This window comes from Pongo pygmaeus, chromosome 5, assembly GCF_028885625.2.
Source record: "Pongo pygmaeus isolate AG05252 chromosome 5, NHGRI_mPonPyg2-v2.0_pri, whole genome shotgun sequence".
NCBI classification, from domain to species: Eukaryota; Metazoa; Chordata; class Mammalia; order Primates; family Hominidae; genus Pongo; species Pongo pygmaeus.
This window is the reverse complement of record NC_072378.2, coordinates 245,655-272,375: the sequence shown is the minus strand read 5'-3', so window position 1 is coordinate 272,375 and position 26,721 is coordinate 245,655. Positions and strand designations below refer to the sequence as shown.

The following is a 26,721-nucleotide window of genomic DNA, read 5'->3' as shown; positions in this document are numbered from 1 at the left end:
CTGAGATCGGGACATAAATCCTTCCTTCCTGGGAACAGCACTTGCCAGAGAAGGCAGCAGTGGAATCTGGGAACAGATTTTACTACCTTCTCTCATTTTGTCCCCTTTTAAAACACTGGAGCTGCTGTCTCCTTTGTCTTATCACTATGCTAAGATTTATTGATCTTTGTTAAAATACCATTTAAGCAAGACCCTGAAACCACTGCCTTGAGAGAGGTACCTTTGAACTGAGATCTCTTTCACGTGATAAGTACAGCACACACCACCTGCTGATTTTTCTGTTAATCTGACTTTTGTTTTCAGGAAAGTTTCTCAACTGAACTTATGAGGGTTTAGAAAAGAAATTTTACCATTTAGCAAAATCAAAATTATGCTAATCTACTATTCTAGGGGGGTTCTAGATCCAAACTACAAACTTTTGTGACAGCGCTATGTAACCAGCAGCTGCACCAGCTGCAGCCTGGTTCTTTGAGTTTTTCTGCTGGACTGGAAGTTAGTAGGTACAGAGGAGCTGAGTCATGTAATCGGCAGACGCGATGAAGCTGAGAAAGGAGACTCCCTTGCCTGGCTGCTCAGAGAGAGGAAGAGTTTGGAGCTGAGGTCAACAGCAGACGTACGGATCCCCAGGGGTTCCATCTAAATCCTGTTCTCTTTATCCGGTTTTCCATTCGGTTTTCACATTTGGAATGTTAGTTAACCTATATCCCTTCTTTTTAGCAATGACCAAAATCAGAGGAGCTTCGAATATAAACAAAAGAAAACATTAAAAACAACTTCCTTGAAAGCCCTAAACCTTTTAAAGTACAGGTAAAGGAAGAGGAGGCAGATGCTAACGGGAGAGCAGGATGATTACTCTTCACAGACACTCCTCTGTGTGGGAGGAGCCGCCCGGCACTTGGCCAGCGTTTGTCTCTTTAACGAGGTGAACACTTGGAGATCCGATTTCAGGGACACGTACAGCAGCCTCTCTGAAGGAACGTAACCGCAGGAGAAAGTGCTTTAAAAGCTATCAGGATGCATGTTTAATAACACACACACACACATTCCATAACAAAATTTTTAAAGTTTTTATTATTTACCTAAAAACAAATTTATCAAACATATCAATTTGCTTTGCAGAGCAATTTACATAAAAATTCATGATGTATACCAATGGCAGCATAGCATTATCCACCTTAGTTTGTGAAGCATTCTTTCCTACAGATCTCAGCAAAACGCAGAGCCAGTAGGGGAAATTCAAGCTTTCAGTTGGGGGCCTCTGGGGTCCTACCTGCTGGTAGTTCTCTCAGCAGAAAGCGGGGTACATGGGATGCTGAAGAGGGGAAAGCGGACCCCATTGCCTGTTAAGTCCCATCTGTCTCAGAGTTTGAAGCAACACGGGAATTTCCATTGGAGGAGGGTTGGCCTGCCAGCCTGGCCCTTCTCTCACACCCCCTCTACTTCAGCTACATTTCTTATGCATGTTCCTCAAAGCTGTGAAAATCAATACAACAAAAACTGACCTTTACTGCATTCATGTAACAGGCTATCAGGATCTCAAGGAGATCCACCTACGTCGAGGATCAGTCTCAAAAACGGGGCATGTAAAACATAACTTGCAAAATGGTGTGTAAGGTCTGACAGCCTTCAATGCACCATTCAGACAGATGCAGCTGGCCACAGAGGACTTGGGGAGATACGTAATACAAATAAAGATCTTAACCAATCCCAACACTTTCAGAAAAAGTTTCACCTGTGGGGAAGTGGGGGCATGTGACTGGAGAGCAATGAAAGGAATTTTACACTGGATCTGAATTGTTACTAAAAAAGTAACTGACACGCACACACAAAGTGGCCTTCCTGGAGTACCCAAGACTCCCAGAGTTCTTCCACCCCTGGGGCTAGCTATATTTATGCACTCGCCCAAAGACCACCTTTTTCAAACACTAATACCTACCTGCCCCTGGTGGTAATGATACTGTAAGGGCTGCTCATTCCACTGTAGGATTTTACATTTTTTCTCACCATGGCGCAGTCTCTTTTTAGTTCATACCCAACAATCTAGCTGGGTTTTCTGTAGGGTGACTAACTCTTCTGTTTTCGCTCAGGACTGAGGGGCTTCCAAGGTTTCAGTTGTAAATGAGGCGGTCACTTGGTTCTCTATAGTGTTCCAGGAGATATTAATTACTGCTGGAGGTTTTCCTAGATATACAAAATCTCAAGAACAAGACATAAACCAAGAAATGCACCTGGGAGACACATACATTTTTTCCATATGACCCAATGCTCTTTAACAAGTCCCCAAATCTTCAACAGCATTGTCCACTGAGCACAAACTAAATTCTAGTTTGCCAATTCCGCTTTATCAAGACAAGGAATGAGGAAGCCGTTCCTTTTCAGAGTCCTGAGACAAGTGCTAGGATTCCTAACCCTGAGTATTTCATAGCTAGTTCATTCCCTAGGTCATACCCTGGATCACTCAGAATTTTAAAAAGTCAACATACACATAGGTGTAAAGATAGGAAAGGAGGTAGTGGCCCCAGCCAACAAGCATTTTCCAGAAAATTCAGCTCCACTGTTAAAGCAGCATAATATTTAAAAAAACAAAGAAGAAGAATTCACAAAGCAATTGAAATGGAGCATCCGCTTGGAGAATTAAGAAGACAGGGTGCTCCTGAGACAGACTTCCAAGACAGCTTCTTTGAAGTGCTGTGTGGGGTTAAATACTCTTCAGCGAAGAGGGTCACAGGTAAGGGCCCCGTGAAACAGCAGTTCTTAATATCATTTTTATCTTCCCTTAGGATAATATACCCCAAAATACTTTGCATCTATAAGATGTATACACCACTGCAGTTCATGAAACACAGTCTGCTGCCCAATACATATCCGCGTTGCACGGCTAACGAAATGTCAAACCCTACTGGGTACATGGCAGCGGAGCTCCACAGCAAGGCCTCTGAGCAGAACGAGGTAAATCTTCACTGTTAGCTACAAAGAGCACTGCATGAAAGTGTGTGCAAGATGACTCCAGGAGGTTTTCTTTTTAAGTTTGTGTATATTTACAGAAAAGTGAAATGTGTTAGAAGAATAAACACCCCTTCTTGTGGACACTTTTAGAGAGGAGAATTTGGGCTGGGAAAAAAGAGGATGCTTTTTATTTTTTTTTGCTGTTCTCTACTGTTTGTCTTTTCTGTAGTTAATACATATGACTTTAATATTAGAAACTTTTTAAACATTAAAAAATGATGTTTCAGTGCTCACTGCTCACTAAGCTTGATAAAGGCTGAACTGTGTAATGTAGGGATACAGCAGGCGCTTGCTAGGTGCTTGTTGAATGAATTTAAAATATCCATTAGAAAAGCAGGAGCACACATTTGAGAGCTACGCAATCTTCTGCTGATCCTGGGAGTAATAGTAAATGTCCCGTAGTATGAGAAACACCCTGGAGGTGACGCCCCAGTCTACTGCTGTACTTTCTCAAAACCACAAAAATGTAAGTGATCAGGTTTCCTTAAGCAGGTGGAGGTCTTTGGGATTCTATAAATAGAAGCATTTGGAAAAAGCCAAGTAATTTTAAGGCCCTGTCAAACTATAATTGGCACGAGGAAGCATAGAACAGATGAAATAAGCAGAAACAGCCCAGTGAGTGTGCAGTGCCGTAGTCAGCTCCATCCTGCTTCCAGTGGTGGGTCCTGGCAGTGCTCTCCAGCCTGGGAGTCCCCGGCTCCTCCTTTAGTGTCGCCATGGCTGATCACTGGACAGCCAAACAAACAGAGGAGCGTGGCACAGAGGAAGGGAACAGATAGTTAAGTACTTGGACAGAAGGGCAACAGTTCAAGTATTAAGATTTATGTTCCTTAATTTCTTCTTCTTTATGCGAAGAATTTTAGCATTTCTAAAGAATGAGGGTCAAAAAGACACAGAAACAAGAAAACTTAACCATTACTTAGACATTACTAGATTGTAGGACAGACAAAAATGTCCCATCCGAGAGTAGCTCTCATGTTTTTTGGCTCAAGAAAATAGGAAGTTTACTAACTGGCTTCCAGGGAAGGCCAAGGAGAGAAAACCAATGTGAAGGAGGGCGGGGCAGAGGAGCCCACACCAGGAAACCGCTGGCAGGTGGGGATGGGCCTCCCCAAGGCTACAGGCACGGCTTCAGTCAAAGATTCCATTTCCTTCACTCAGCAAGTGTCTTCCGCAAGAACGGCAGCTCCTACATACATTAATACATTTCTTTTATGTGTGAGGCTTCTTCAATTTACATCTTACTTCCCTGAGAAATGGCACAGACATACCTACGAGCAGTCATCACTCTAGTCAGTGTCAATACTGAAAGGCAAGTTTTCTCTGTCTTCCAGCAAGACCTAATCTACAACAAATTAAAGAGCGCATTTCAGTAAATGTAAACACATCACTTGGTCGATTTTCACAGTGATCATCAATGATGGCAGTCTATAGAACACAAGAAATGCAAAGCCACCCTTCCTTTTGAAATAAGCTCATCTGCCAATCAGATGTCACTGATTTTCCATGCTTGTCTCGCCGCAATTCTCCTCAACCGCTGAACTGAAATCTCCACTTCTGAGTTCCTCAAAACAGTAAGAGGTCAGTCAACTGGATGCTTTCACTAAAGTCAAATATTTACAATGAAAATCATTTGTCTTGGGTGGGTGCAGTGGCTCACACCTGTAATCCCAGCTACCAGGGAGGCTGAGGCAGGAGAGTCTCTTGAACCCAGGAGGCAGAGGTCACAGTGAGCTGAGATCGTGTCACTGCACTCCAGCCTGGGAGACAGAGCAAGACCCCGTATTAAAAAAAAAAAAAAAGAAAGAAAAAAAAAAAAGAAAACCACTCATCTTGACATTTTTCATTCTTGAATGGAGGAATGGCGGATAGATCTGTGGTAATCTTCTGGATTGCTGATGTGTTCTGGTAAATCGTAGCCCCTCAGGAAATGTCCACTGTTTTGTTGAGCAAAATAATATAGTTGTCTGGCTAGCAGAGGTTCTACCTTTAATAAGAGATTTTAAAAAGACATTACTGAGATATCCTGCAACTGGCTCACTATTAAATAGCGCTCAGATTCTAAGGAGACACTAACTTAAAGCCCAAAGTTACATCCTAGAACACATCAAAACATTTCATATTTTGAGCCATCTAAAGAAGCAATTTTTTGGTTAGTCCTTCCATAGATCAACATGTAAAAAAACAGCCAAAGTGACTTAATTCTGGGTTAAATATGTTACTTTCAAATCAACTGCCACTTAAAATGTACATTTAACTAAAACTGCATCAAATCAAGTAAAGTGATCAAATTAAAAGGAATTCTGAAGGAATCTGCAGGGTAATTTAGGCCAATGATTTTGTTTTTCCACAACTGCAGTTTGAAAGAAACAAGGAGCTCATCCTGAATGATCTGATTTCTAGGTAATCTGTATAGTTCTAAACCAGAGGTAAAAGACATAAAAAGTAAAGTTAAACAACAACAAAACTACTATTGTGGAAAAAGAGAAGTTAACTGGCCTCAAATTTATCCTGTCTGGTTATTAGCGTGGATCACACTCACCAAAAAACAAAAACGCCTTAATGTTCAGCTTTTCCTGAATTTACAGCATCTAAGGCAAGCTGAATGCTCTCCATCAGTCATGATATTAGAGTCTATATTTTATATATAACAACTTAAGCTAAACTCCTAAGTACCTGAAATGAATTAAATTAATAATTTTTAAAAGTGGAATTCATAGGTGTACACGTGTGTTTATTCATTTTATGGACCACACAGCCTCGTCTTCAGCATGAGGGGATCATCTGGGGATCCATCTTTCCCTGACTTAGAGGACAGTGACTTGCATCATCCACGTCACACGTCACACTTAAAACTGGATTGATGTGATAGCTGAGCTGATCATCAACTTCTTTTTTTTTTTTTTTGAGACAGAGTCTCACTCTGTCACCCAGGCTGGAGTGCAGTGGTGCAATCTCGGCTCACTGCAAGCTCTGACTCCTGGGTTCAAGTGACTCCCTTGCTTCAGCCTCCTGAGTAGCTGGGATTACAGGTGCACACCACCATGCCCGGCTAATTTTTGTATTTTTAGTAGAGAGGGGGTTTCACCATGTTGGTCAGGCTGGTCTCGAACTCCTGACCACATGATCTGCCCACCTCGGCCTCCCAAAGTGCTGGGATTACAGACGTGAGCCACCGCGCCCAGCCGATCATCAACTTCTTAAATGCTGCTTATCAATGACAAGTTTATTTAGTCATTTAGCAATTCCTGTTATTAACAACGTATCAGTTATTATTTCAACAATCATATCAATTATTAAGTCAATCACTGGAAAGAACTCATGAGAAAACTCCTGAGTCTAGGGGATTATATACTGGTTGGTTGGTTGGTCTTTGTTTTTAAAATCAAGAAGGGGGGTTGTATGTTCAGGATTAAACCATGTTTCATTTCAGTTCAATGAGAAACAGCATCAGAGCTAGAATATGATGGGAACTTTGATGTTAGGGGGTGTAACTTTTACCTGGTATTGCTCAGCATGCAAGCCTATTAATAATGCTTGCAAGTATGTAGCAATGTGAAGTTTTCAAATTCAAAAGGCTTAAGGGTTCAAGATTCTGTTTTCCATGGCAAATTAATGCTTCATGTTATCTATAGAAACTTTTTCTCATAAAAAAGAAAACTCTAACCCTAATCCTAACCCTATTAACCCTTTAGCGTTACTTGCCACAGTTGAACCCATCTTGAACTATGCTAGAGAACATTACGAGAGGGTCTGATTTGCTTGAATTCCTTGAAAGATTTAGCCTCTTTCAAATATCATATGCCCAACAATTAAGTAATTTCTAAAATTCCAGAAATACAAGAGGTGCTAGGACACATCTGCAGAGACCTACAAAATGCCTCCAGGGAATGGATAGTTTCCCATTTGGGAAAAGCTTTTCCACTGAATGAAGATCCACTAGCTAGATATAGCATTCTTAAAGTAATCTTAACATGGAGAATTTTAAAGGGCAGCTTTTACCATCAATCTTTTTCAATCCCCATAAAATGGAAATATGACAACTTTCCTGAAAAATGAAAAAGATGGGGAAAAAGGCACCCTCCTTTGAGGCTGTCCTCCCTGGTTCTTTGATGAGCAGATCTCAAGTCCGGGAGGAGCACGTGGGTCCTCAGGCTGTGCTGCTCATTGGACCATGCTTCCTCCCTCACTAGTTTAAGGGTTACGCTTATTTTTCCAGGTCATTTGACATTTCCTTTTCATTTGGGACTTTTCTACATGAAACTCTGGCCTTTACAAAGAACAGGAAGCCACTACAGTAGGAGTGTAACTGAGGACTCACGTGAGCTGTGATGAGCTTTCTTTGCCTCTGAGGGTCTGGAAACTCCTCTCCAAAGCACAGAGTCACCTGGAATCTTGGCAGGGAGCGGCCGTGGTGAGCAAATGCTTGTAGCTCTGCAGAAGCCCACAAGAAAAAGACCATGTTCAGAAACCCTCATCACCGAACACACCAGGTTAAACAGGAAGCAAGAGCTTACTGTGATTCTGAACACTGCAAGAGGAATGAGCACTCTTACTTCCCTGAGTAGGGCTCTTGATGTGAACATCTCAGATACAAAATGGCATGTATGCATTCCTTTGGGTGCTTCCCCCCAGGGCCCTCGGTCTCCCTCGATTCTTCAAGAGGAACTAGTCGACAGCTAAAGAACGCTGCTTTGCAGCACTGGACCCGCGAAGATTCAAAAGGTAGTAGACCGCAGTGAAGTTGGGAGATAAAGAACAAGAAATGTAGTCACGCAATGGCAAAAGACCAGTTTATGCCATGGACAAGTTTTCATTTAAAAAATCAGAATGTTTTGACATCCCAGGATCATTTTAGAACCTCATCCCTCACTACAGAGCCCACATAATCCAGTATCTGTGCTACTGCGGACACCCACGTAACTCAGGCACCACCGAAAACGTGTCATGTCAACGTGGCGACTGAGCACCAGCCATAGGCAGCTGAGTCCCACTGTCACTACGCCTGAACTGTGTAACTCTGAGTAGACGTCTTGCCTGTCTCCAGGGACAGAAGAGTAACTTGACTTGAGAAGGGGAGTGGGGCAGCCGCCCGGCCTCCCGCTTGTGGATATACACATATACATCCTGAAGCCAGCACGCCTACCCAAAAGATACAAAATGGACTGGAACATTGTTGGAAAGATAAGTGCCCATCCCCTGACTTTAGCCCATGCCCCCCTCCGCTGTACACAAGACAAATCTTCTGCCGGTAGCTACAATAAAATGTCATGCCCACAAAAGAAACGAGTTGACACAGGAGCCGCTAAAGCTTCTGCAGAACAGATGCGTCCTTATCAGATACACACCCTCGGGCTGGGCCCCGGGGGCTGTCCCTAGTGTTGTGCAGACCTCAATAGGAAGAGATCAGAGATCTCCAGTGTTCTCTTCAACTGAACAGAAGTTTCTAGCTAACTTACAGGACTATTTGACTTCCTGCTTTTTTTTTTTTTTTTCCAGAATTCAAATCAAACCCAAATGACTTAGTCAGAATGTGTAAAATACATTCACACTGCCGTGATCTGAGACTACACCTACACAGGCTAATCAGAATGGCGAGTTGGCACAATTCTCTGAAAAAGCATGCCTCCAACCCTAGATAACATGAGAGTGTTTGGTGGTAATCCTTAATTATGCAGAAGCTGGTCGGCACAGCCGCAGTTTTTACGTTCACAGCATCCTCCTTGAACCTCAGTGAACACTTTGAGGTGAGAGGCTGCAGTGGGCAAAGAGCACAGCCCTTGGTTACAGAGGAAGGAATGAAAGCCAAGACCAGCTCTTGCTCACAGATTAACAGTAAGTTCTAGGCACGCAAGTCCACAGCCCCAGGACACTCACAGGCGTCCACCCCCCGGCCTGTGCCATCTCCTGTGACTCAAAGTACACCTTCCAGCTTAGTCACCACAGGGGCTCTACCTCCCTAAAAACGTCCAGGAAGAGGCACTCAGAGAAGCCAGTGCCAGTTCCTTATGACACTTTCATTAGAAAGCCCTCACCTTGTGGTATCTTCTGAATCCACTGGCACCAAGGTCCAGAGTCTTCAGAAATCCAGGCCCACTGGGCCTTAGCCTTCCTGGCCCATGCGCAGATACAGGAGATGCTGATGGGGGGTCCCCCCAGCTGCCCTTCCATTTCCTTGGTCCCCCATGAACACCATGCCCAACCCCAAGAAGGACGAGACTGCCCTGGCCGGGGCTTGGGGATGGTTCTGCCCTTAGAATGAGAGGTGTCCAGCCCCAGGTGACTTCCTCACTTGCCGCCGCCTCAGGGAACCAGCATAGTTCTCCCTCTTCCTATTGTCAGCCTCTGTGTGAGCTTAGTTATTTTTTTGTCGGTGGGGCAGGAATGGAGTCTCGCTCTGTCTGGTGCAATCTCAGCTCACTGCAACCTCTGCCTCCCACAGGTTCAAGCGATTCTTGTGCCTCAGCCTCCTGAGTAGCTGGGACTACAGGCGCCACCACCACGCCCAGCTAATTTTTGTATCTTTATTAGAGACGGGGTTTTGCCATGTTGGCCAGGCTGGTCTTCAACTCCTGGCCTCAAGGGATCTGCCCGCCTCAGCCTCCTAAGGTGCTGGGATTACAGGCGTGAGCCACCACACCTGGTCTGAAGCTTAGTTATCTGGGGACATATTTGCTTTGGGCACCAAAAGAAAATCTGGATGAGCTTACAAAAACTTGGGCCACTTACACCCAGAAGTACGAGCACATGTCAACAGTGCCAGAGCACACAGATGTGTCATATTTTTATTTTAAATAAGTTGAATGAAGAAGCACATTCAAGAAAAGGGGAGGTACATGAAAAATCAAAGACACAGGGGTTTCTGAAGGGGCTCAGGAAGGGACAGGGCTGGGAAAAGGCAGAGGAAGAGCTGGCAGTGGGGTGGCGGGTGGCGGGTAGAGCAGCCCCCTCCCACATGGGAGGCTCCCTCCACCAGGACAGCCCCACGAGGCCTGGGAGGAAGCCCAGCATGACAGGGCGAGGGCTTCACAGAAGCCAGCCAGAGGTTCACGGAGTTGTCATGAAATCCAAGGTAGAAAAACAAAACTCACTGGTTCTGAAAAATATGCTTAGAAATGTTCATATCACAGAGCCAACTCATAGCACTCTCCTATAACTTCTCCTGTGCAAAACCAGTACAGTCCACTCCACCCTCCGTCTCACTTGTGGGGCAGCATCTGCATGAGGGTGACACATCTCACAACCAAGGATGTTAACAATATGCTTCTAACCTTTATGATTTTTCTGGGAACCTGAAAAGTGCCGCCACATCAGCAGACATGTTTGTCGAGATCACAGTGCAATAAAACGGAACTGTGTTAAGAGGTGACTGTTGAAAACCAGAATTGCAAGAGTAGCGCCTGAGCCACGGCCCACCTGGACCATCTGATCCGGACTCTCTGCCCACAACAGAGCCAGAGAGAAGATCTCTGCTGGAGTCAAGCCCCAAGCCCGGTGGGTGCCGGAGTCAACAGGAGGAAGACCTCATCCTGGGGTGGGAGGGACCCTGTCGTTTCTGACCCCTGTGGCAGGCGGGCCATCACCACCTCCATTCTAACAGATAATGAGGTGCCTTACCTGACAAAAACTGCTGTGTGTCAAAGAGCTTGCAGGTCTGGTCTCTCTCCAGTTTGTTGGGCCGGTCATTGCACAGCGCCAGGGGCCCATCCCAGTAGATCCTGCTCTGGCACAGTCTTTTCGCATAGAGCCCGTCGGGGGCCATCCAGAGGACCACGCCCCTCTCCAGGTGGCTCAGCAGCTTCTCAATATTTTTCCTCTGGCCATTGTCCTCTGGGTAGGGGAACAGGACCTGGTCCAGGTTGCTGGCATCATACGTATGTCCATGGGAGATCCGGCAGCCCTCGGGGCTGGACGTGGTCAGCTCCTTCACAAGGATTTCCCGGTAGTACAGGCAGATGTGCAGCCGGCAGTCTGCAAACACAGAGCTCCGGAGTCACTGCCGGGGGCCAAGGACACCACCTCGAGGCCAACGGCTCCACAGAGCCAAGCACCTGTGGTGGAACTCTAGTGTCCCACATGCTCCGTGGAGGAACAAAAGGTCTCTAGTGTCCCACATGCTCCGTGGAGGAACAAAAGGTTCCCACATCAACGAGGCCTGGGAAACGCCGCGTGCCCTTGTCTCCTCCAGAGACCCACAGGCAGCATGAGCTCGGTCAACACTTAGAGAAGTCCCGTGGAAAGAAACCCATTTAATTTGTCTAAACCAGCATATTACAAATGTATGTGGCCACCGACTCTTTTTTTAAGGGACGAGTGTATCTTTCATTAATTTTCTGGAAACGTAAGTTGAATTCCTATTATAGAGCATCACTATTAAGAACTTACTAAGTCTTATTTGCGAATGATGATGATGAAAGTGGTGATGTCATTTAAGTCATGTGTCACTGAATGAAAATTCATCTTCAAGCAAACCAATTTTTACTTTGGAGGAAATGAACCCTAAGTTTAATTTCTACTAGCAAAAAATATAACGGTGTTTCAGAAAGAAGCAAGTCGGTCCATAGACCTGAAAGGTCCCCAAAATAATATGACATCATTTAGGTAAAAAGCAAGTGTGTGTGTGTGTGTGTGTACATATATAAATTATATATATAATTAGGTGCTTAATTACTTATGTGTATATAATTTATATATAAACACACACACATACACACATTAAAGGGTAAGCACTAAGACCTTAATGGTGATTTCTGGGTGGTAGAAGGTGATGTTTTTATTTTCCATTTTTGTTTTTCTGATTTTTAAATTAGTTTTCCACACTGGATATGTGGTGTTTTTATCACAAAATTAATTCTTGTAAAAAGAAAGAAATTAATGAGAAAAGTACTCTAAAAATTCATGTAAAGTCTGCTGAATTTCCCACTGGGCTTTGTGTTTAAGTTTGAAAAGAACTCTAAAACTGCGCTCCCTGAAACTTTAAACAAGATGAATCCACTTACAAACATTTTGCTGATTTCAGAAACCTCTTTAAAATATCACCCATGAGTTGAAAGAACCAGGCTAGGTTTGCACAAGCTCCTCAGCCAGACTGCAGGGAAGTGGCACAGACAGGAGGCAGCTGCCGCTGGTAACTGTATGGAACCCCAAAATCAATGGGAATCACAGTTATCTAATAAATGTGCTCATGGCTGATAATTAATCTGTATCATGCATACCAAAAAAAGAAACCCACAAAACTATCTTATTCCTCAATAGCAGGTTTTGAGACTTAACCCACACCACTGTCTCAATTCTCTGCTTCAACACACTGTCTGAAAGCGAGTCAGACAGTGCGCCCCAAAGAGAGTGGGTGTTGGCCATTCGAGGTGATTCTCGGGGCAGGTTTCATTTCATTTAATGTCATCAGAAATCACGAGGTTGCCGAGATATAAATAGCTGTTTATTTCCTACTCTTCAGGCACCCACACAAGTCTTAGGTGTTTAAGACAAGGGTTTGAAAGTTTCTAAAAACAAACACAAGCCTTCCTGCTCAGAAGCACCTCCTCCCAAAGGGCATCCTCAGTTACTCATGAGCATCTCAGAAAAAAAGGTGCAAGCCTCATTCACAACTAGAAAGAGCTGGCAGGTCAAACTGCAGCTCCCCTCTGAGCAACAAAAGGGCCACAACTCCCGCCTCCCTGAAACCTTCAGAATTTAGTTAGTATTTTTCATCACTGATTTTTAAAGATGCCAGAGGGCAAGATGAGAATTCCAAACCTTAAGCTATTTGGTTTTAATATAAAAACAAATCCCATTTAAAAACCATCCAAAATATTATCTAAAAAATAAATATACATATAGCACGTATGCTTGGCTAGCCTAGAGGTGCCTTCTTTATAATAGGTAAGATCTCCACGGTGCAGGGATTTTTTTTTTTTTTAGAAATAAAACTTTAAAAATCAGATTGAATCCATATTTGTTTGCAAGCTATATTAAAGTTCAGAGGAAGACCAAAATATGTATTACTTTTAGGCACATCAGTGTTTTAGAGATGAGGGACCAGAACTAATGTCCCCAGGGAGCAGAGGAGGAGGACTTATTTGTGGCTCAACCTGGAAGGATGATCAGCTTCTCAAAATGAGAAGCCCTTCTACACTTCCAAGCAATTATTCCACATTGTGAGAATGTTGGCTGAAGACGGGCCCCTGGTAAAGGTAAAAGCACATTCCTAGAAATTCGGAGAGGTGTCAGTGAAGAAGCCAAAATGACTCCATTCAAGCCAGTGGCTGAAACAGTCAGCAGAACCACAAGCAGCGATGCCAGGTTTTCTGACCGTGCTCCTAAATCACTCTGGTCACCTCACACACAGGATGCATCTACATCTACTCCAGACCCCAGGGGGAGCAAAGCAAGTGTCTAAAGTCCCATCGAATCTGCCCAAAGATGACAGAGCTGGCAGCAGAGGCTGGCCTCCTGCAGTGCCTCCAGAACGAAACCCTGCACTCACCTGAGAGCGCCAAGGCTTCGGCAGACCTTATGCTTGGCTCTGTGGGGATTCCGGGAGCCTGGGACTCAGGTGGGGCACAAGCATAAAAGGTTCCTGTCACCTGGCAACCTGCATTTGCAAATAAAAATCAGATGATGTCTAGACAGAGCGTCCGACGCACTGCGGGGCTTCCTGGGGTGTGTGTGTGGAGTCTGGGAAGGAAGGGGCTGGCGCCCAATCACCTTCCTTCCCACCCACTCCCAGCACCAGTGACTAGCAGGGCACACTCTTGTGAGGCAAAGATGAGCTGGAGACCAAATGGAAAACCAAAGCTGATGGAGAAACGAGCCAGTGCGCAGCTTTGGAAGGAAACTTGGAGCACTCTGTCTGTAACAGACCAACAGGGAGACTGAGGCTCAGAGACAGATGACATGATTTGTCCTTGTTCACAAAGCGGGTTCACAACAGAGCTGAGAGTTCAGGTCTACTTGAGTCTATGCCAAAGAGCCCAATTAAAAACTAACAAATTGTTTAGTCCATTTTTATTTTGCTTGTCCCTTGTGGGTTGGGAGAAGACTGAGCCACGTTCCTGAAGACAATGTTGTATGAAACATGAATGGAAAAAGAATGTGGCACAGAACACCTGATCTTGCTGCTGCTTCATTTACTGTTACCGATGCTTCAAGACAGGTCTCTACCTACTCCATCACTTTACACAATTCTAAGCATTGCCTCTTTCCCATGGTTACTAATTCCACAGAGCCAGAGCACTGAACACAAGTCTGAATTTCAGGAACTAGTTTTATGTTAGCCGATTCTTCCACTACCATATCAGAAACCAGCCCTTGCTGCAAATCCCTCTTGAAAAGCCAATGCAACTGAATTCTGAGCTTTTTTGTGAACATGCCACTCAGTACAAACATTAAAGAGCGGTACACCTCTTCACTGCCCGCAGCCAAGGATAACCTGAACATGACTGGGGGAAAAAGGCCAAATTGCAAAGGAACACATATTCCTAAAACATCCAAAGGGTTCAGTGTGTTGACCTGTCTCAGGACTTCTATTTAAGTAACTAACTCAAAAGTCCTGAAGGCCTGAGTTACCGCATTGTTAGATTCTCCCTGCACCCAGCTAATGAGAGCTTCTGCTGAGGGAGCTCATTTTGATGTCTGGGGAACTCCTAAGGGCAGGGGACCACATCTAATCCAGAATCAGTAAGTCTCTCTGGGACCCAATGGTAGGTAGGCACCTGTAGAGACGTTTTATGTGTTTGCCATGGTATTTTTCTGTTCCTTTTTTAGTATCACCTCTAATACCAACAATAGCAACAATGAACACACCACTATTCAAGAGAACTATACCAGCTCAATAATCTCCCAGCATCCCTACTTTTTATTTATGAGTTTCCACAATCTCCTCTCTATATAAAAAGTGGGGGACTGTTTTCCACTGCCTGGAGTGATCTCTGTAGTGTTTAAATAAGATCCCATGAAGGGCAGTGCCTAGCATGGATCCTGAGAATAAACTTGGCTGTGGGATGCCACCATCCCACAGGAGTGAGAAAACCCTCCTCTCCCCTGAGCTGCACACGCAGCCTCTAAGAAGGGAAAAGAGCTTTGGTGCCGCCCAGGACAGACCAGGATTCACTGTGGCCCATGGCCAAATTAGCAATTAGCTCTTCTGTTTCCTGCCCTGGTATCCTCCTTACCATTTTCACAAGCTGGGCCTTGCCAGTGGTGACCGCGGGGTCCAAACGTCACAGGACATTGGTACGGGATTTCCGGGTGTGGCTGATCCGGGACGTAGTCCCTCCAGCTTCGGTCGAGGGGTGGCATCATGTAGTTGTGAACCTGCTAAAGGAGCGCAGGAGAAGCTGAGATAAGAAGCACTGGCATTGAGACGGGGGGTGCTCTTACAGCCTCCAAACTCCTCAGGGAATCTCTTATCAGACTGACAGCTGAAGCATTTTATCATCCGAAAAGACTGGAGTGAATCGTTCATCACACTAAGTGGAAACACCCACAGAGGATCATAAAGGACAATGGAGATACTTGTACTCTTTTATGTAAAGCTTCGTCATATGGCTAAACCTGGCACCAAAAGTACCACAGGGGAATTTGCCTTCTTTTACCCACCAAAGTGGATGAAACAAAGCTGTCATTCACATCAAGAAAGCCTGAAGAGATCAGCTGCCCTGTGGTTTCACATGATAAGGCACTACTTCCAAAATCTTCCACTTCCACAAAACATCTCTTTCCCAGAAGACCTGAGAAGCATATTCCAACAGGCAGACATGCCCGACCCTCCCCTACTTAAAACCCACACCAATGGCAGCACCGTGTGGAAAGTGAGACATTCCTTCAGTGACCTGGGGTTTTTCTGGGCTGTTGGACCACACAGCCTTGCCCTCAGGGAGCCCAGTGCCCTCCACCATACCTGGGCTGGGAGCGAGGGGTAAGGCGTTGTCATGGTGTAGGGGTGGCTCATGGACATCTGCGGGTCCTCCAGGGCGAGCTGCTTGGCTCCTACGTGTTTGGGGAAAAGGGAAATGGCACAAAGTAAAAACAGGAACTGACCTAACTAAATGTCAAATCTTGTAAAAATACCTGAGCATTTAATTCTTAGAATGCATAACACGGTGTTGACAAATAAGGTATTTTTCAGCAACTCCCTTGGGAAGTTATTTGTTCATGCTATTAAACTGATTTCTTTCTACAAGGTCTGAGTTGTATAGGACAGGTAGAGAAATACATGACAGATGGCATGCGAATGTGCCTTGTGACATAAAGGACCCCGCCAGCCAGATGTTTCCCAAGTGACGTCACCTGAAGGATTTGTTCCAGATGCAGATTCCTGAGCTCTCTTCCAGACACACTGGTCAGAATCTTGAAAAGAGGAGTCCAGGAATCTGACTTTTAACAAACACCTCAGCTGACCACGTTACACTTTAAAAGTTGACAGTTTTATTACCATGCATAGTAATGAGATATTCCTCTCATTACTCCTCTTCTGCAAAATAGTTACTCATTAAAGACTATTAGATAAGTAAATTTTAACAAGTTATCCAGATTTCTTTTTTTCCTTTTTTTTTTTTTTTGAAAGACTAACTGGAAAACACATATTCGATGCACACACCCCCCCATATACGTTGAGGCATACAGTGTGATTAATTCTCCTATGCTAAACCCCACAGGAATTTCAACTTGTGACCCACATAACTCAGGCAAGGAGGCTGGGCTTCACTGTGAGGCAGAAGGCAGGCAGGCAGGCAATACAAAAGGAAAGCTAGAAAGTGATGCTCAGAATGAAGTTAAGGTGCCTCAAGGATCTGGCTGCCTCTGTTTGGTGACCCAAATTCAGGAAAGCCCCTACCTTTCTTGGCTCCCTCAGGAACAATCCTGTACACTTTGTACGGGTCTGAGATGTCCAGCTGGCTCCGCTCAACCAGTTCCTCAAAGTCATTGCTCTTGTTCAGTGCGCATCGTAAACGTGTCTTCCAGGTAGGAGGGTCTGGCTTGTCGATGCCTTCTCGGAACTTTCCTTTAAACAGTGCCCAAGCCTGGTGGGAAAGAATGAAGAGAACGAAAAGTCAAAATACAGGTCTGGTTTATTAGCTTTCTTTTTGGAATCAGAGTCCTGCTCTGCTGCCCAGGCTAGAGTACAGTTGCATGATGATAGCTCACTGCAGCATCGAACTCCTGAGTTCTAGGGTCCTCCTATCTCAGCCTCTAGAGTAGCTGGGTCCTGGGCCTACAGGTGTTCACCACCATGCCTGGCTAATTTTTTTTATTATTATTTTTTGCAGAGACACGGTCTCACTATGTTCATAGGCATCCTTCCACCTCACCTTCCCCAAAGTGCTGGGACATGCTAAACCCAAAGTACAGATAGTTTATAAGGAATCTTGAAATTGTATTTTTAAAAGAAAGAATGGTACATAGGTCCTTTAGATTTACGCCGTTGCTCAAAATGTAAACTGAAAGACGCCAGCTATCCTCCAGGAAAATGATTTTCCATCTTGGACCCTATCACTGCCAAGTTGAAGACATATTTTCTGGGTATTTATAAAAGGTAGAGTGAGATGCGGAGGTTCCTTGAGGGGGCTCTACCCACCCAGTGTCTGAGGTGAGCTTGCCTAGGACTAAGGACAGCTGTGGCGTGAGCTGCCACCCACAGGAGACATCTGGATGGCCGCACAGCTGAGGCACTCTGAGAGCAAGTTCAGACCAAATTCCCGGAGGAAGTCCCCTGCCCGTGCTCTGCCCACAGGTGGGGGCTGGGCCCAGACGCCTAGTTCTCCGGGTAAACTGCCTTAGGGGAGAACAATCGTAACAGGGACACACGTGTGTGCACTCGCGCAAAGGGTAAGGGAGACAGATCCAGACGGAGGCCCTGAGTCCCACAGCGATGGGGGAAAGAGACAGACAGAGACACACACAAAGAGAAAGACACAGAGGTGGGAGCGCCCGAAGAGAGCTGGCAGGAGAGAGAAGAGGGGCTGCCCTCAGGAAAAACGTGCAGAGAGAGAGACTCACAGAGAAAAGCAGCGAAAGAGAAACAGAGCCAGTCGCGGGGAGAGACGCGCGCGGACGCACCGAGAGAGGGAGGGAGACCCACTGACGGAGGCGGCAGACAGGGACCCGGAGGAAGGGCGGGAGGCTTGCGTGGAAACGGGAACACACAGACGAGCAACCAAAACCCCTCAAGCCTTTGACTGCCCTTCCCCGGGCCGGGCCGGGCCGGGCCTCCGGGGGTTTCCCTGCAGGCTCCACGCGCTCGGGACGGGCTCCCGGCTCCCGGCCCCGCAGTCCCGCTAAGGGATGAGGCCTCCTTTCCTCCTTCTCGGGCGCTGGCGACGCCACCTGATGCTTCCGCCGCCCGCCCGTCCGCCCCGCGCGGTCCCCTGGGCTCGCCGCGGAGGTGGCGCCGGGGACCCCGGGCTCTAGCGCTGGGCCCTCCCCGCCGCGCCCCCGCCGGCTCCCGAGGCCGGAGACCTTGAAGAGCGCGGCGTCCTCCTCGCGGTTGTAGTCCTGCTTGCCCGCGTGCTTCCAGGGGATGCGGAAGATGCTCTTCTCCTCGTTCTCCCACACCAGCCCGGGGTACTTGCCGCTGTCGATCTGGTCGATCAGCCACTGGCGGAGCTTCCCGTTGCCGCAGCTCACCGCGCTCATGCCGAACTCTCCGCCTCGGCCGCTGCCCTCCAGGTTCATGCCCCGCGTGCCGTCCGCGCCCGCGCCCGGGGTCCTCCGCCCGCTCTGCTCTGCTCTGCTCTGCTCTGCGGGGAGAAGAGCTGCCCTTCAGCCACGAGGCACAGCGCTCCGGGCACCCCGCCCCGATCCCCCGTGTCAGTGACCACGGGGCCCTGGAGTCTTCCGGGCTGCGAAGTGCGCGCGTGCCGTGTCAGGGTCGTCCGGGCCCCCGGAAGAAGGCAGCTTCGCGGCCGGCCCGGGCGCATCCCCCGGGCGGGCACAGTCGTCCGCCTTCCGAGCTCGAACCCCGCGAAGGCCCCTACCCGCCTGCTCTCCTGTAACGCACCCGCAGCCCAAAGGCTCCCGACACACGCCGCTCGCTTTGCACACTCTCCCCATCCAGCCGCCACCCCTCCTGGCCCTCCCTCCGCACTCACTTGTAGCTCTCGCTTCTCCTCGCTCACTCCCAAACCGTTTCCCGCCCCTTCCCCGCGACTCTGTCAGTTTCCACGCCCCTGGCGGCCTCCACGCGCGGAGGACCTCGCCTGCGGCCGGGCGTTCCAGGGGCGCAGCACCGGGTTCCTCCACCCTCCGCCTTCTCTGCTCGCATCCAGACCCTTCGGCCCGAATAGGACCCCCGTCCCTGCCCAGCTAGCGAGCATTAAGTGGGCTCTGCAAACAACAAGGGGCGCAGACGCGGGGGCTGCAGCCCAGTAGCGGGGGATGCCGCGCGCAGAGCGTCCGCCCGACCCCGGAGCAGGCCCGGGAGAGCGGAGGCGGGGAGGGCGCGGGAGAGGGCGACGCCAGCTGCGGAGCCTGGGAGGCAGGGACCGCGCCAGGCCGGCTAGGCCACCGCACGCAAAGCTCGGGGCGACCCAAATGTGGAGCTCCTCCTCCTCCTGCGCTAGCGGGTGAGCGCCGCGCTGGAGGCCGCCGTGAGTTTAGGCCCCTTAGGAACGAACGAAGAGCAGGGGAAGGAGCCTCGGATTGGGGTCCACAGGGCCGGGGCTGTTTCTCGCGGGCAATTGTGCCGTCTTGTGTGGGTGCCTTGGACGGCCCCGCCTCAGCCACTCCTGGGGCCCCGACAGTCCCTTTAGCTCATCCCGTCCAGCTTGTGGCGACCCGCGTCGCAGGAGCGCGGAGGGCAGGCGGGGAGGCTCGGGCAGCGCTCTGGGAGGGGGGCCTTGGAGCCCAAACCAGCGCCCCCGGCTCAGCGCAGATGGGGTGGGAGTCGGAGCTCCAGGACGGGGCGCGCTCCCTTCCCGCTCCGAAGCCCGGGTAGCCTGCGCTGCCCTGGAGATCGAACCTCTGGTTCGCGCTCCGGGCCCTCTCTGGTATCAGCCTCACACCCCTCCTCCTGCCCGACTCCAGGCCTTACCTCGCCCTGGACTCGGAGCTGAGGGCGCCGGTGGGTCCCAAGATCAAGCGGTGAAACTGAGAGTGCGAGGTGGGAAGGAGGAACTTTATAGAACTCTCTGGGGCGGGGCCTGGGGCGGGGCGGGGCGGGGCGCCGAGGCCCGTGGGGGCCGGGGGTTGGATTGGGGAGAGGGACTTTGCAAGCCGAGAGCCGGGGCCGGCCGGGCGGGCGAGCCCCGGGGCCCGCGTGAAGGCTGGGGGCTGCCGCGGCCGGGGTGGGCTTCCCGCGCTCTTGGCGACCCTCCGCGCGCCGCGCCCGGAGAGCGCACCTCCAGCCGGGCGCGCGCCGCTTCAGGGACTGTCGCTGGGGCCGTTTCCCGCGAAGGGCGAGGTGCGAAATGCGAATCTCGCTTTGCGCCGGGACCTCAGGAGGCCAGTCAATCACTAACCCAGCTAAACTGCAGCGACGTGGCCAGGGCGGGAAATGGGGGGCGTGTAGTAGCGGGAATCTGGTGCGAAGGGGACTTCGCTTTGCAGAGCGTGTAACGGAAGACGGAGGAATGGTCCAAATAGAACTGCAGGTGGAGGTTGCGGGAGCACCCTTGGCAAGGCCATCACCGAGAACCCTGCCTCTCCGCGGTGTTTAGAGAACATCGCACTCACTAAAAAGAAAATAGGAAATGGCCCAGCTCCCTTGAGCTATTAAGCTTGATTCAAATACTCTCTCTGCGTGTCTGACATGCTTACATCCTTTTGCATCTATGAGGCTGGTGCATTGAAGTGACTCAGACGATGCCCGGGCCCCAAAGTTTTAATTATCTTAGCATGAAAGAGATGGGGGCGGGGAGAGGATCCCCAAGGATCCAAGTGCTTAATCACTTCCAGACTTCAGTTCACCTTAAAATGATGTCGTTTTAACCTCAACCTGGAGGAAAGCAGGTTTTTTACCAGTGGGGTATAAAAGCCCCAAATTGGCCAGGCGCTGTGGCTCAAGACTGTAATCCCGGCACTTTGGGAGGCCGAGGCGGTGGGTCGCCTGAGGTCAGGAGTTTGAGACCAGCATGGCCAACAGGGTGAAACCCCATCTCTACTAAAAATACAAAAATTAGCTGGGCGTGGTGGCAGGCGCCTGTGGCCCCAGCTACTTGAGAGGACGAGCCACGAGAATCGCTTGAACCCGGGAGGCTGAAGTTGCAGTGAGCCGAGATGGGCGACAGAGCAAAACTCCATCTCAAAATAAATAAAGAAAAGCCCAAAATAGGAATAACACTTAAGTGGACCAGGGATTTTACATACTTTTCCAAGATGTCTTTAATCGCAGAATTAACCCCCTGAGCTTTCACCCGTTGAGCTTTCGATCGTCTGGGATGCTGAGTATGTGCATTTACTTCGCATTTTCAGGTAAACCATCAGATCACTGGTTTCTATATGATTTTAGACCACCACCACCGTAGGTCAACCTGCAACTTTTGAAAAGCTTTTGATTTCACTTATTTCTCAGTTTTTGTTTTAATCTTATATATTTGGTCAATGTCTCCTAACCAAAGAAGAAACTATGTTTAGGCTAGAGCAAAACAGGTGGTGAGGTATGGATAGGTATGCTTTTCCTAAAACCAACAGACATTCTCAGAAATTAACAGGATGCCATTTTTTATTTCACCCAAGTAAGTTTTCCATTACCAAAGTCTATGTAATAAACAACAGGGTTTTGTTCACAAAAAGTTCTGGTCACAGCTTGTTTTTCTTCCTTTCTTTTCACAGATTTATTCACTTGACAAATATATTTTGAGCACCTACTACTTGTCAGGAACCATCCTAGGCACTTGGAACACATCAGTGAACAAAGCAAAGATCGTTGCCTTCTTGTTGCATTATATTTTAATCAATGGTTACCTTTCCCTCAAACGTTCACAAACATACCAGAGAGGAGTTTGCTAAGGACAAAAATGACAAATGAAAACCTTTTGCACTTTCGTACACGTGTCCTCTGCACCGGGTTTAGTCATTTTCAACATACCCTCCCCTCACTCATCCACATCCTCTGCTTTTAGTTCAGAACAACAGTCGTTGTGTGAAACTCTGAGCCTTCACACCACTACCTTGTTTTTAAATGTAATTGCTAATCTTCAACGCCATCTTCTGGTTTACTCATTTGCCATATTGATCCACTAGAAGTTATTTTTCTTAATGATGATGTGAATACAAATAATAAAACATTTTAATCACTAAAACTCTGGATGGCCTCATTACCCCTCAGGGAGGCAGTGAACAGGTAGCAACAGGCGATGGTGACCAAGGACTTTTATATCTTAGTCACAATTGCAACAAAAAACGGCAAAGGTTCTCAAATTGAAAAGCTTCCCCACCAAACTCCCACCCCCTCCACACACTGAGACGTGAGAAAATCAGTGTTCCTTAGTAAAAGGCTGGATATTTATCAGCAAATGACATAACTTGTTGAAAAGCAGAAACTAATAGGAAACCATTTCATTGAATGTGTACCCAAAACAAAGGCTGACCGTAATATTCCACGAGGAAGTTACTTATTTTAGTGAATATCCGCATGTTGAGGTTGTAGTCGGCACACCATCTGAATGGAGCATTTCCATTTTCAATTTCACATTTATCATAAAGAGTCTGCAAGAAAAGCTGAATTTACCTCAATTCAGTATTTTAAAAGCCAATCTTTAAAATTATACATTTGCGTGCAAGTAAAATATTTTAGAAAAACCCATCCTACACACGCAAACACACACAATAGATTCTTAAAATCTTGGATAACACTATTTTCTCACTAATTCACTCTTTAAAGGGGGGGCTACAATTGGCTAAAAACAATGCAACTGTATCCATAAAGAAATATAAAGGGCAATCATTTTTAATTACCAGAAAAAATCAGGAAAATACTGAAAGTGTTATTTTCATGTAATTTATATAGAATATATGTCTCTTCTAATCCTCTTTGGTTATATGTGTTTGCAAATCTAATTGTTGGCCATGACACACTGCATGGCCAAAAGGTAGTATCATTGGGGATTAAATAAGTGCTTGAGTTTTCAAGGCTGTGAGGCCTTGGGAGAGCCATTTAACCAAAGTCCTACTTCTGGGTATACAAGGAGGGTGGGGGTGTCCCTGCCTCCCAGCAGTGTTTGTTGTGATGGTGAAATGATGCTTTGCACAATGCCTGGCACATCATCATGTTCAACAAATCAGGGCTATTATCATTTACTACGCACTTCAATACTTAGGGGCATCTCACAGACTTTCGCTCATTTGGCCCCCAAACCAAACCTGGCAGGCAGGGAAGGCGGGATTCAGCCCAAGTGTAGGGAGAAGGAAAGAGATTGTGAGAGGTCCAGATGGCTGCCCGAAGGACACAGCTCTGAGGAACTATTTTTTCTCCTTGTACACAGGGATTGGCTGCGTTTGGCATGACTATTTCAGAATCAGCCTCTGAGTGCAGGCTGTCATAGGAGGGGGCGTTTCCTCTCCGGTCAAGTCAGTGTGGCTAAGAACGTCTTCCCTGGCCTCATCCTCCGCCCCTATGAAGTGGAGGCTGGTGGCAAGTGACCACCGAACCCTCGTTTAACCCTAAGTAGGTGTTTTCTTCTTTCTGTTGTAACTTAAGATCATTAATGGCTGCCTCGTGGCCTTTTTGGTTATGGTAAATTCAGAGTAAGGAAAGCTGCATTTTTTTTTTTAAGCCATGGATCTAACCATTGACCTTCACTTTATTCATCTTCACAAGGCTAAATTCACTTTGAGGAAATGAGAGAAACCCGGTGCTGCCTCTTAGCCACTCTTCTCGAATGTTTAATCCTCTGGAAAAAAAAAAAAGAAAATCTAACCTTCTAAGCTACTTATACCAGAGAGAGGTTGGGATGGAACACTCTGGAAATGAGATAATATTATAAATGCTCTCACTGCACACTCAGTTTAAAATAATTGAATGTTATTTGAAAAGTGATAAATTCTTTGGTAATACAATACAGAGCATAAACCTGGATTTTTTCAAGTAGAGCTATACACATTTTCCTAATTTAATTAGCAGAATGCCCTGAGGGCCTTCAATGAGAAAATTTGCAGAGCTTCAACAGTAAGCATTCCCACGACACAGGGTGTTCAGGACCAGCTTGTGATCTCTTTGAGGGCAGAGTTAGTAAGCAGGGCTTTTTCCTAGATGCAGAGTAGAACCCGCTTTCAGGCTTGTAGGAAATGAGACTTGTGATTGTAATCGATGACGTAATGAGAAGCCAAGGATACGAGGTGATGTCGTCTCCTTTCCCTGTTTATAAACAGCTCTTCCCTTTTCGCCTGCTCTTCTTGCCAGCATTCTAAGAAGAGTCCTGGCAACACTTCCCACCTCTCTGACATGTCATGCTCTCTACAGAAACAGTGACGTGGCTTTACACAGGGCCAGTTGACACTGCCAACTCCTTAACAAAGCCAATGAAAATGCAAATGGTTTGCAATACCTTTGGGCAATTTTCTGAGAACTGAAGCAAGAGGTGAAAGGCAAATGGCTTTGTCTAATTCCACCCATTTTTAACAGCGCCTAATATTGGGTTATTCTAAAGTTCATCAACGGCTCTTTCAGCGAAATTTTGTGAAACAGCATACCGTCACTTGTCACACAGAAGACTCTGGGCATGCTGGATAGAGGAGTGTATCTTTCTAGAAAGGTTAGGTTATGCTGTGGTAACGAGACCCCCTGAGATTCTGGGGGGTTACTTCTTGCTCAAATGAGATATCCATGGCAAAGCCACGGGGATCCGGAACATTCCTGGCCACCTGATGGAGAGAAGGATATGGGAAAAGCATGTGCTGGCTCTGTTAGTTCCTACCTGGCAGTGAGTCACATGGCTTTGGCTCATATTCCCCTGTAATAAGGTAAGAACTGCAGTAAAGGAGGAATTATCCGGCCATAGTGTGGGTACCCCCCAAGAGAGAACAATGTCCAGGAGGCTGGGGAGGCCTCGGGGGTGAGGCAGAGAGCTCTCAGATGGGCAGGTGCATGGGTGGCAAAGGAGGGAAGGACAAGCAGGTACGGGGCTGAATGGATGTGCTCGGCAGGGGGTGGGGTGGTCGGGGAGTCAGGGGTTGCTGGAGGATTTCCAGGATTGGGAATGACACAGGAGTCCCCCGTATCCACCGTTTCCCTTTCCACAGTTTCAGTTACCTGAGGGCAACCTCAGTCTGAAAATAAGAAATGGAAAAATTCCAGAAATCGACACTTCGTGTTTGAAGTTGCATGCCGTTCTTTGCAGGGTGGTGACATCGCGCAGGGTCCCACTTCATCCCTTCTGGGATGTGAACCACTGCTTTGTCCAGCGGACCCCACTGTATATGCTGCTGGCCCATCAGCCATGTGGCAGCCATCAGGCCATTAGAGGGCAAGTGCCATGCAGTGAGATGTTAGAGAGAGCAACAACATCCACAGCTTTCATTACAGCGTATGGTCATCATTGCTTGATATTATTATTAGTGTTGTTAATCTCTCACTGTGCCTAATTTATAAGTTACACTTTATCCTAGCTATGTACATACAGAAAAAAACATAGTCTATAAAGGGCTCAGTTCTATCTTCTATTTCAGGCATCTGCTAGGGGTTTTGGAACATATCTATCCCCTGAGAATAAGTGGGGACTACTATTACCAAGAACCTCAATAAAGAAGTGAGGAAGAGGAACAAGTTTACCAGGCAAAGTTAGAGATGCTGTCACACCATCCATGCCGAGTTATTTATCCAGCAGGCATTGGGAAACAGAGTTGTCTTTCAATCACCTTTGAACCATGACAGCTAGAAGTAGTGAGTGGCTCATAGTAATAAGCTGTAAACATGACTATGTCTTGCCTCTTAGGTCATGCTTTTGTTGACAGTGATCCTAGTCCTCCTTCAGCCTTTAACAGGGACGGTGGCAGACTCTGAGATGGAGGTTAGCATGTATGATTAGGGAGCATGCTTGGTTGGAAGTCAAGGGAAAGGGAGCAGAACTGGGCCGAGAGGTGCCTGTGATGCAATGCCAAGCCAAATGGACTCCAGTCAACGCTGCAGAAAGCTCTGGGGCCAGGACGAGCCTGTTCCAGCGTGGAGTGAAGGGATAGGGCCCCCGCAGCCCTGACTGAGCCGGCATTGGGTGCCAGCTGCCTCCAGAGGAGACATGACCTGGGAAGATCATTTTCTCCAGCTGGAGCAATCGCCACAGAAGGCTGCCTGCTGAGAACCACCTCCCAGGAGTAGTCTCAGTACCCGAGGGAATGAACCTCTCACTCCCAAGTGGGAATCCAAGCAGTGCACAGCAACATCCACCCAGGTCTATACCTCGTTCTGCTGTGATCCATTTCCTCTCATAGCTCCTGAGGGCAGCTCCTCCTGGTTCCAGTGGGCCTCCCTCCCTGGAGGAGGGTTGCCAGTTTTAGCAAATAAAAATGCAAAACTCCCAGTTAAATTGGTGTTTCTGATAAACACTGAATAACTTGTTTTAGTGTAGGTGTATTCCATGCAATATTTGGGATGTACTTACACTAAAGAAACTACTTGTTGTTTATGTGAAATTCAAATAGCAACTTTATCCTGGAGAAAACTTAGAAGAGGAAAGTTAGTGGAACAAATTCCAGCCTCAGCCACTGCAGCTGGAACCCCAGTGAAGACTCATGAGTGCCTCCCACTCTGTCCTTTCTAGATGCTCCCACCTTTCCTCCACA

The 26,721-nt window shown here is 47.4% G+C and overlaps 1 protein-coding gene across 6 annotated transcripts; it reads right to left on the bottom strand.

Annotated features, from left to right (window-relative positions):
* Positions 1-1,050: 1,050 nt before the first annotated feature.
* On the bottom strand, positions 1,051-20,153 carry IRF4 (interferon regulatory factor 4). 6 transcript variants are annotated; one of them, XR_010126545.1, is made up of 10 exons: positions 20,039-20,153; positions 18,466-18,746; positions 16,844-17,030; positions 15,908-15,996; positions 15,180-15,324; positions 13,493-13,600; positions 10,624-10,977; positions 7,328-7,440; positions 1,937-4,993; positions 1,051-1,473 (listed from the first exon to the last, which is right to left on the bottom strand). XR_010126545.1 is itself a non-coding variant. In XM_054492473.2 (9 exons), exons 2-9 carry the CDS (start codon positions 18,679-18,681, stop codon positions 4,850-4,852), a joined length of 1,356 nt encoding a protein of 451 aa, XP_054348448.1. In that variant the 5' UTR covers positions 18,682-18,746; positions 20,039-20,153; the 3' UTR covers positions 1,053-4,849. The 6 variants fall into 6 exon arrangements, 5 of the variants coding, with proteins under 5 accessions (XP_054348448.1, XP_063521792.1, XP_054348449.1 ...); XM_054492473.2 differs by having other exon boundaries at positions 1,053-4,993; XM_063665722.1 differs by having other exon boundaries at positions 1,053-4,993; positions 15,180-15,321.
* Between the last annotated feature and the right edge of the window lie 6,568 nt (positions 20,154-26,721).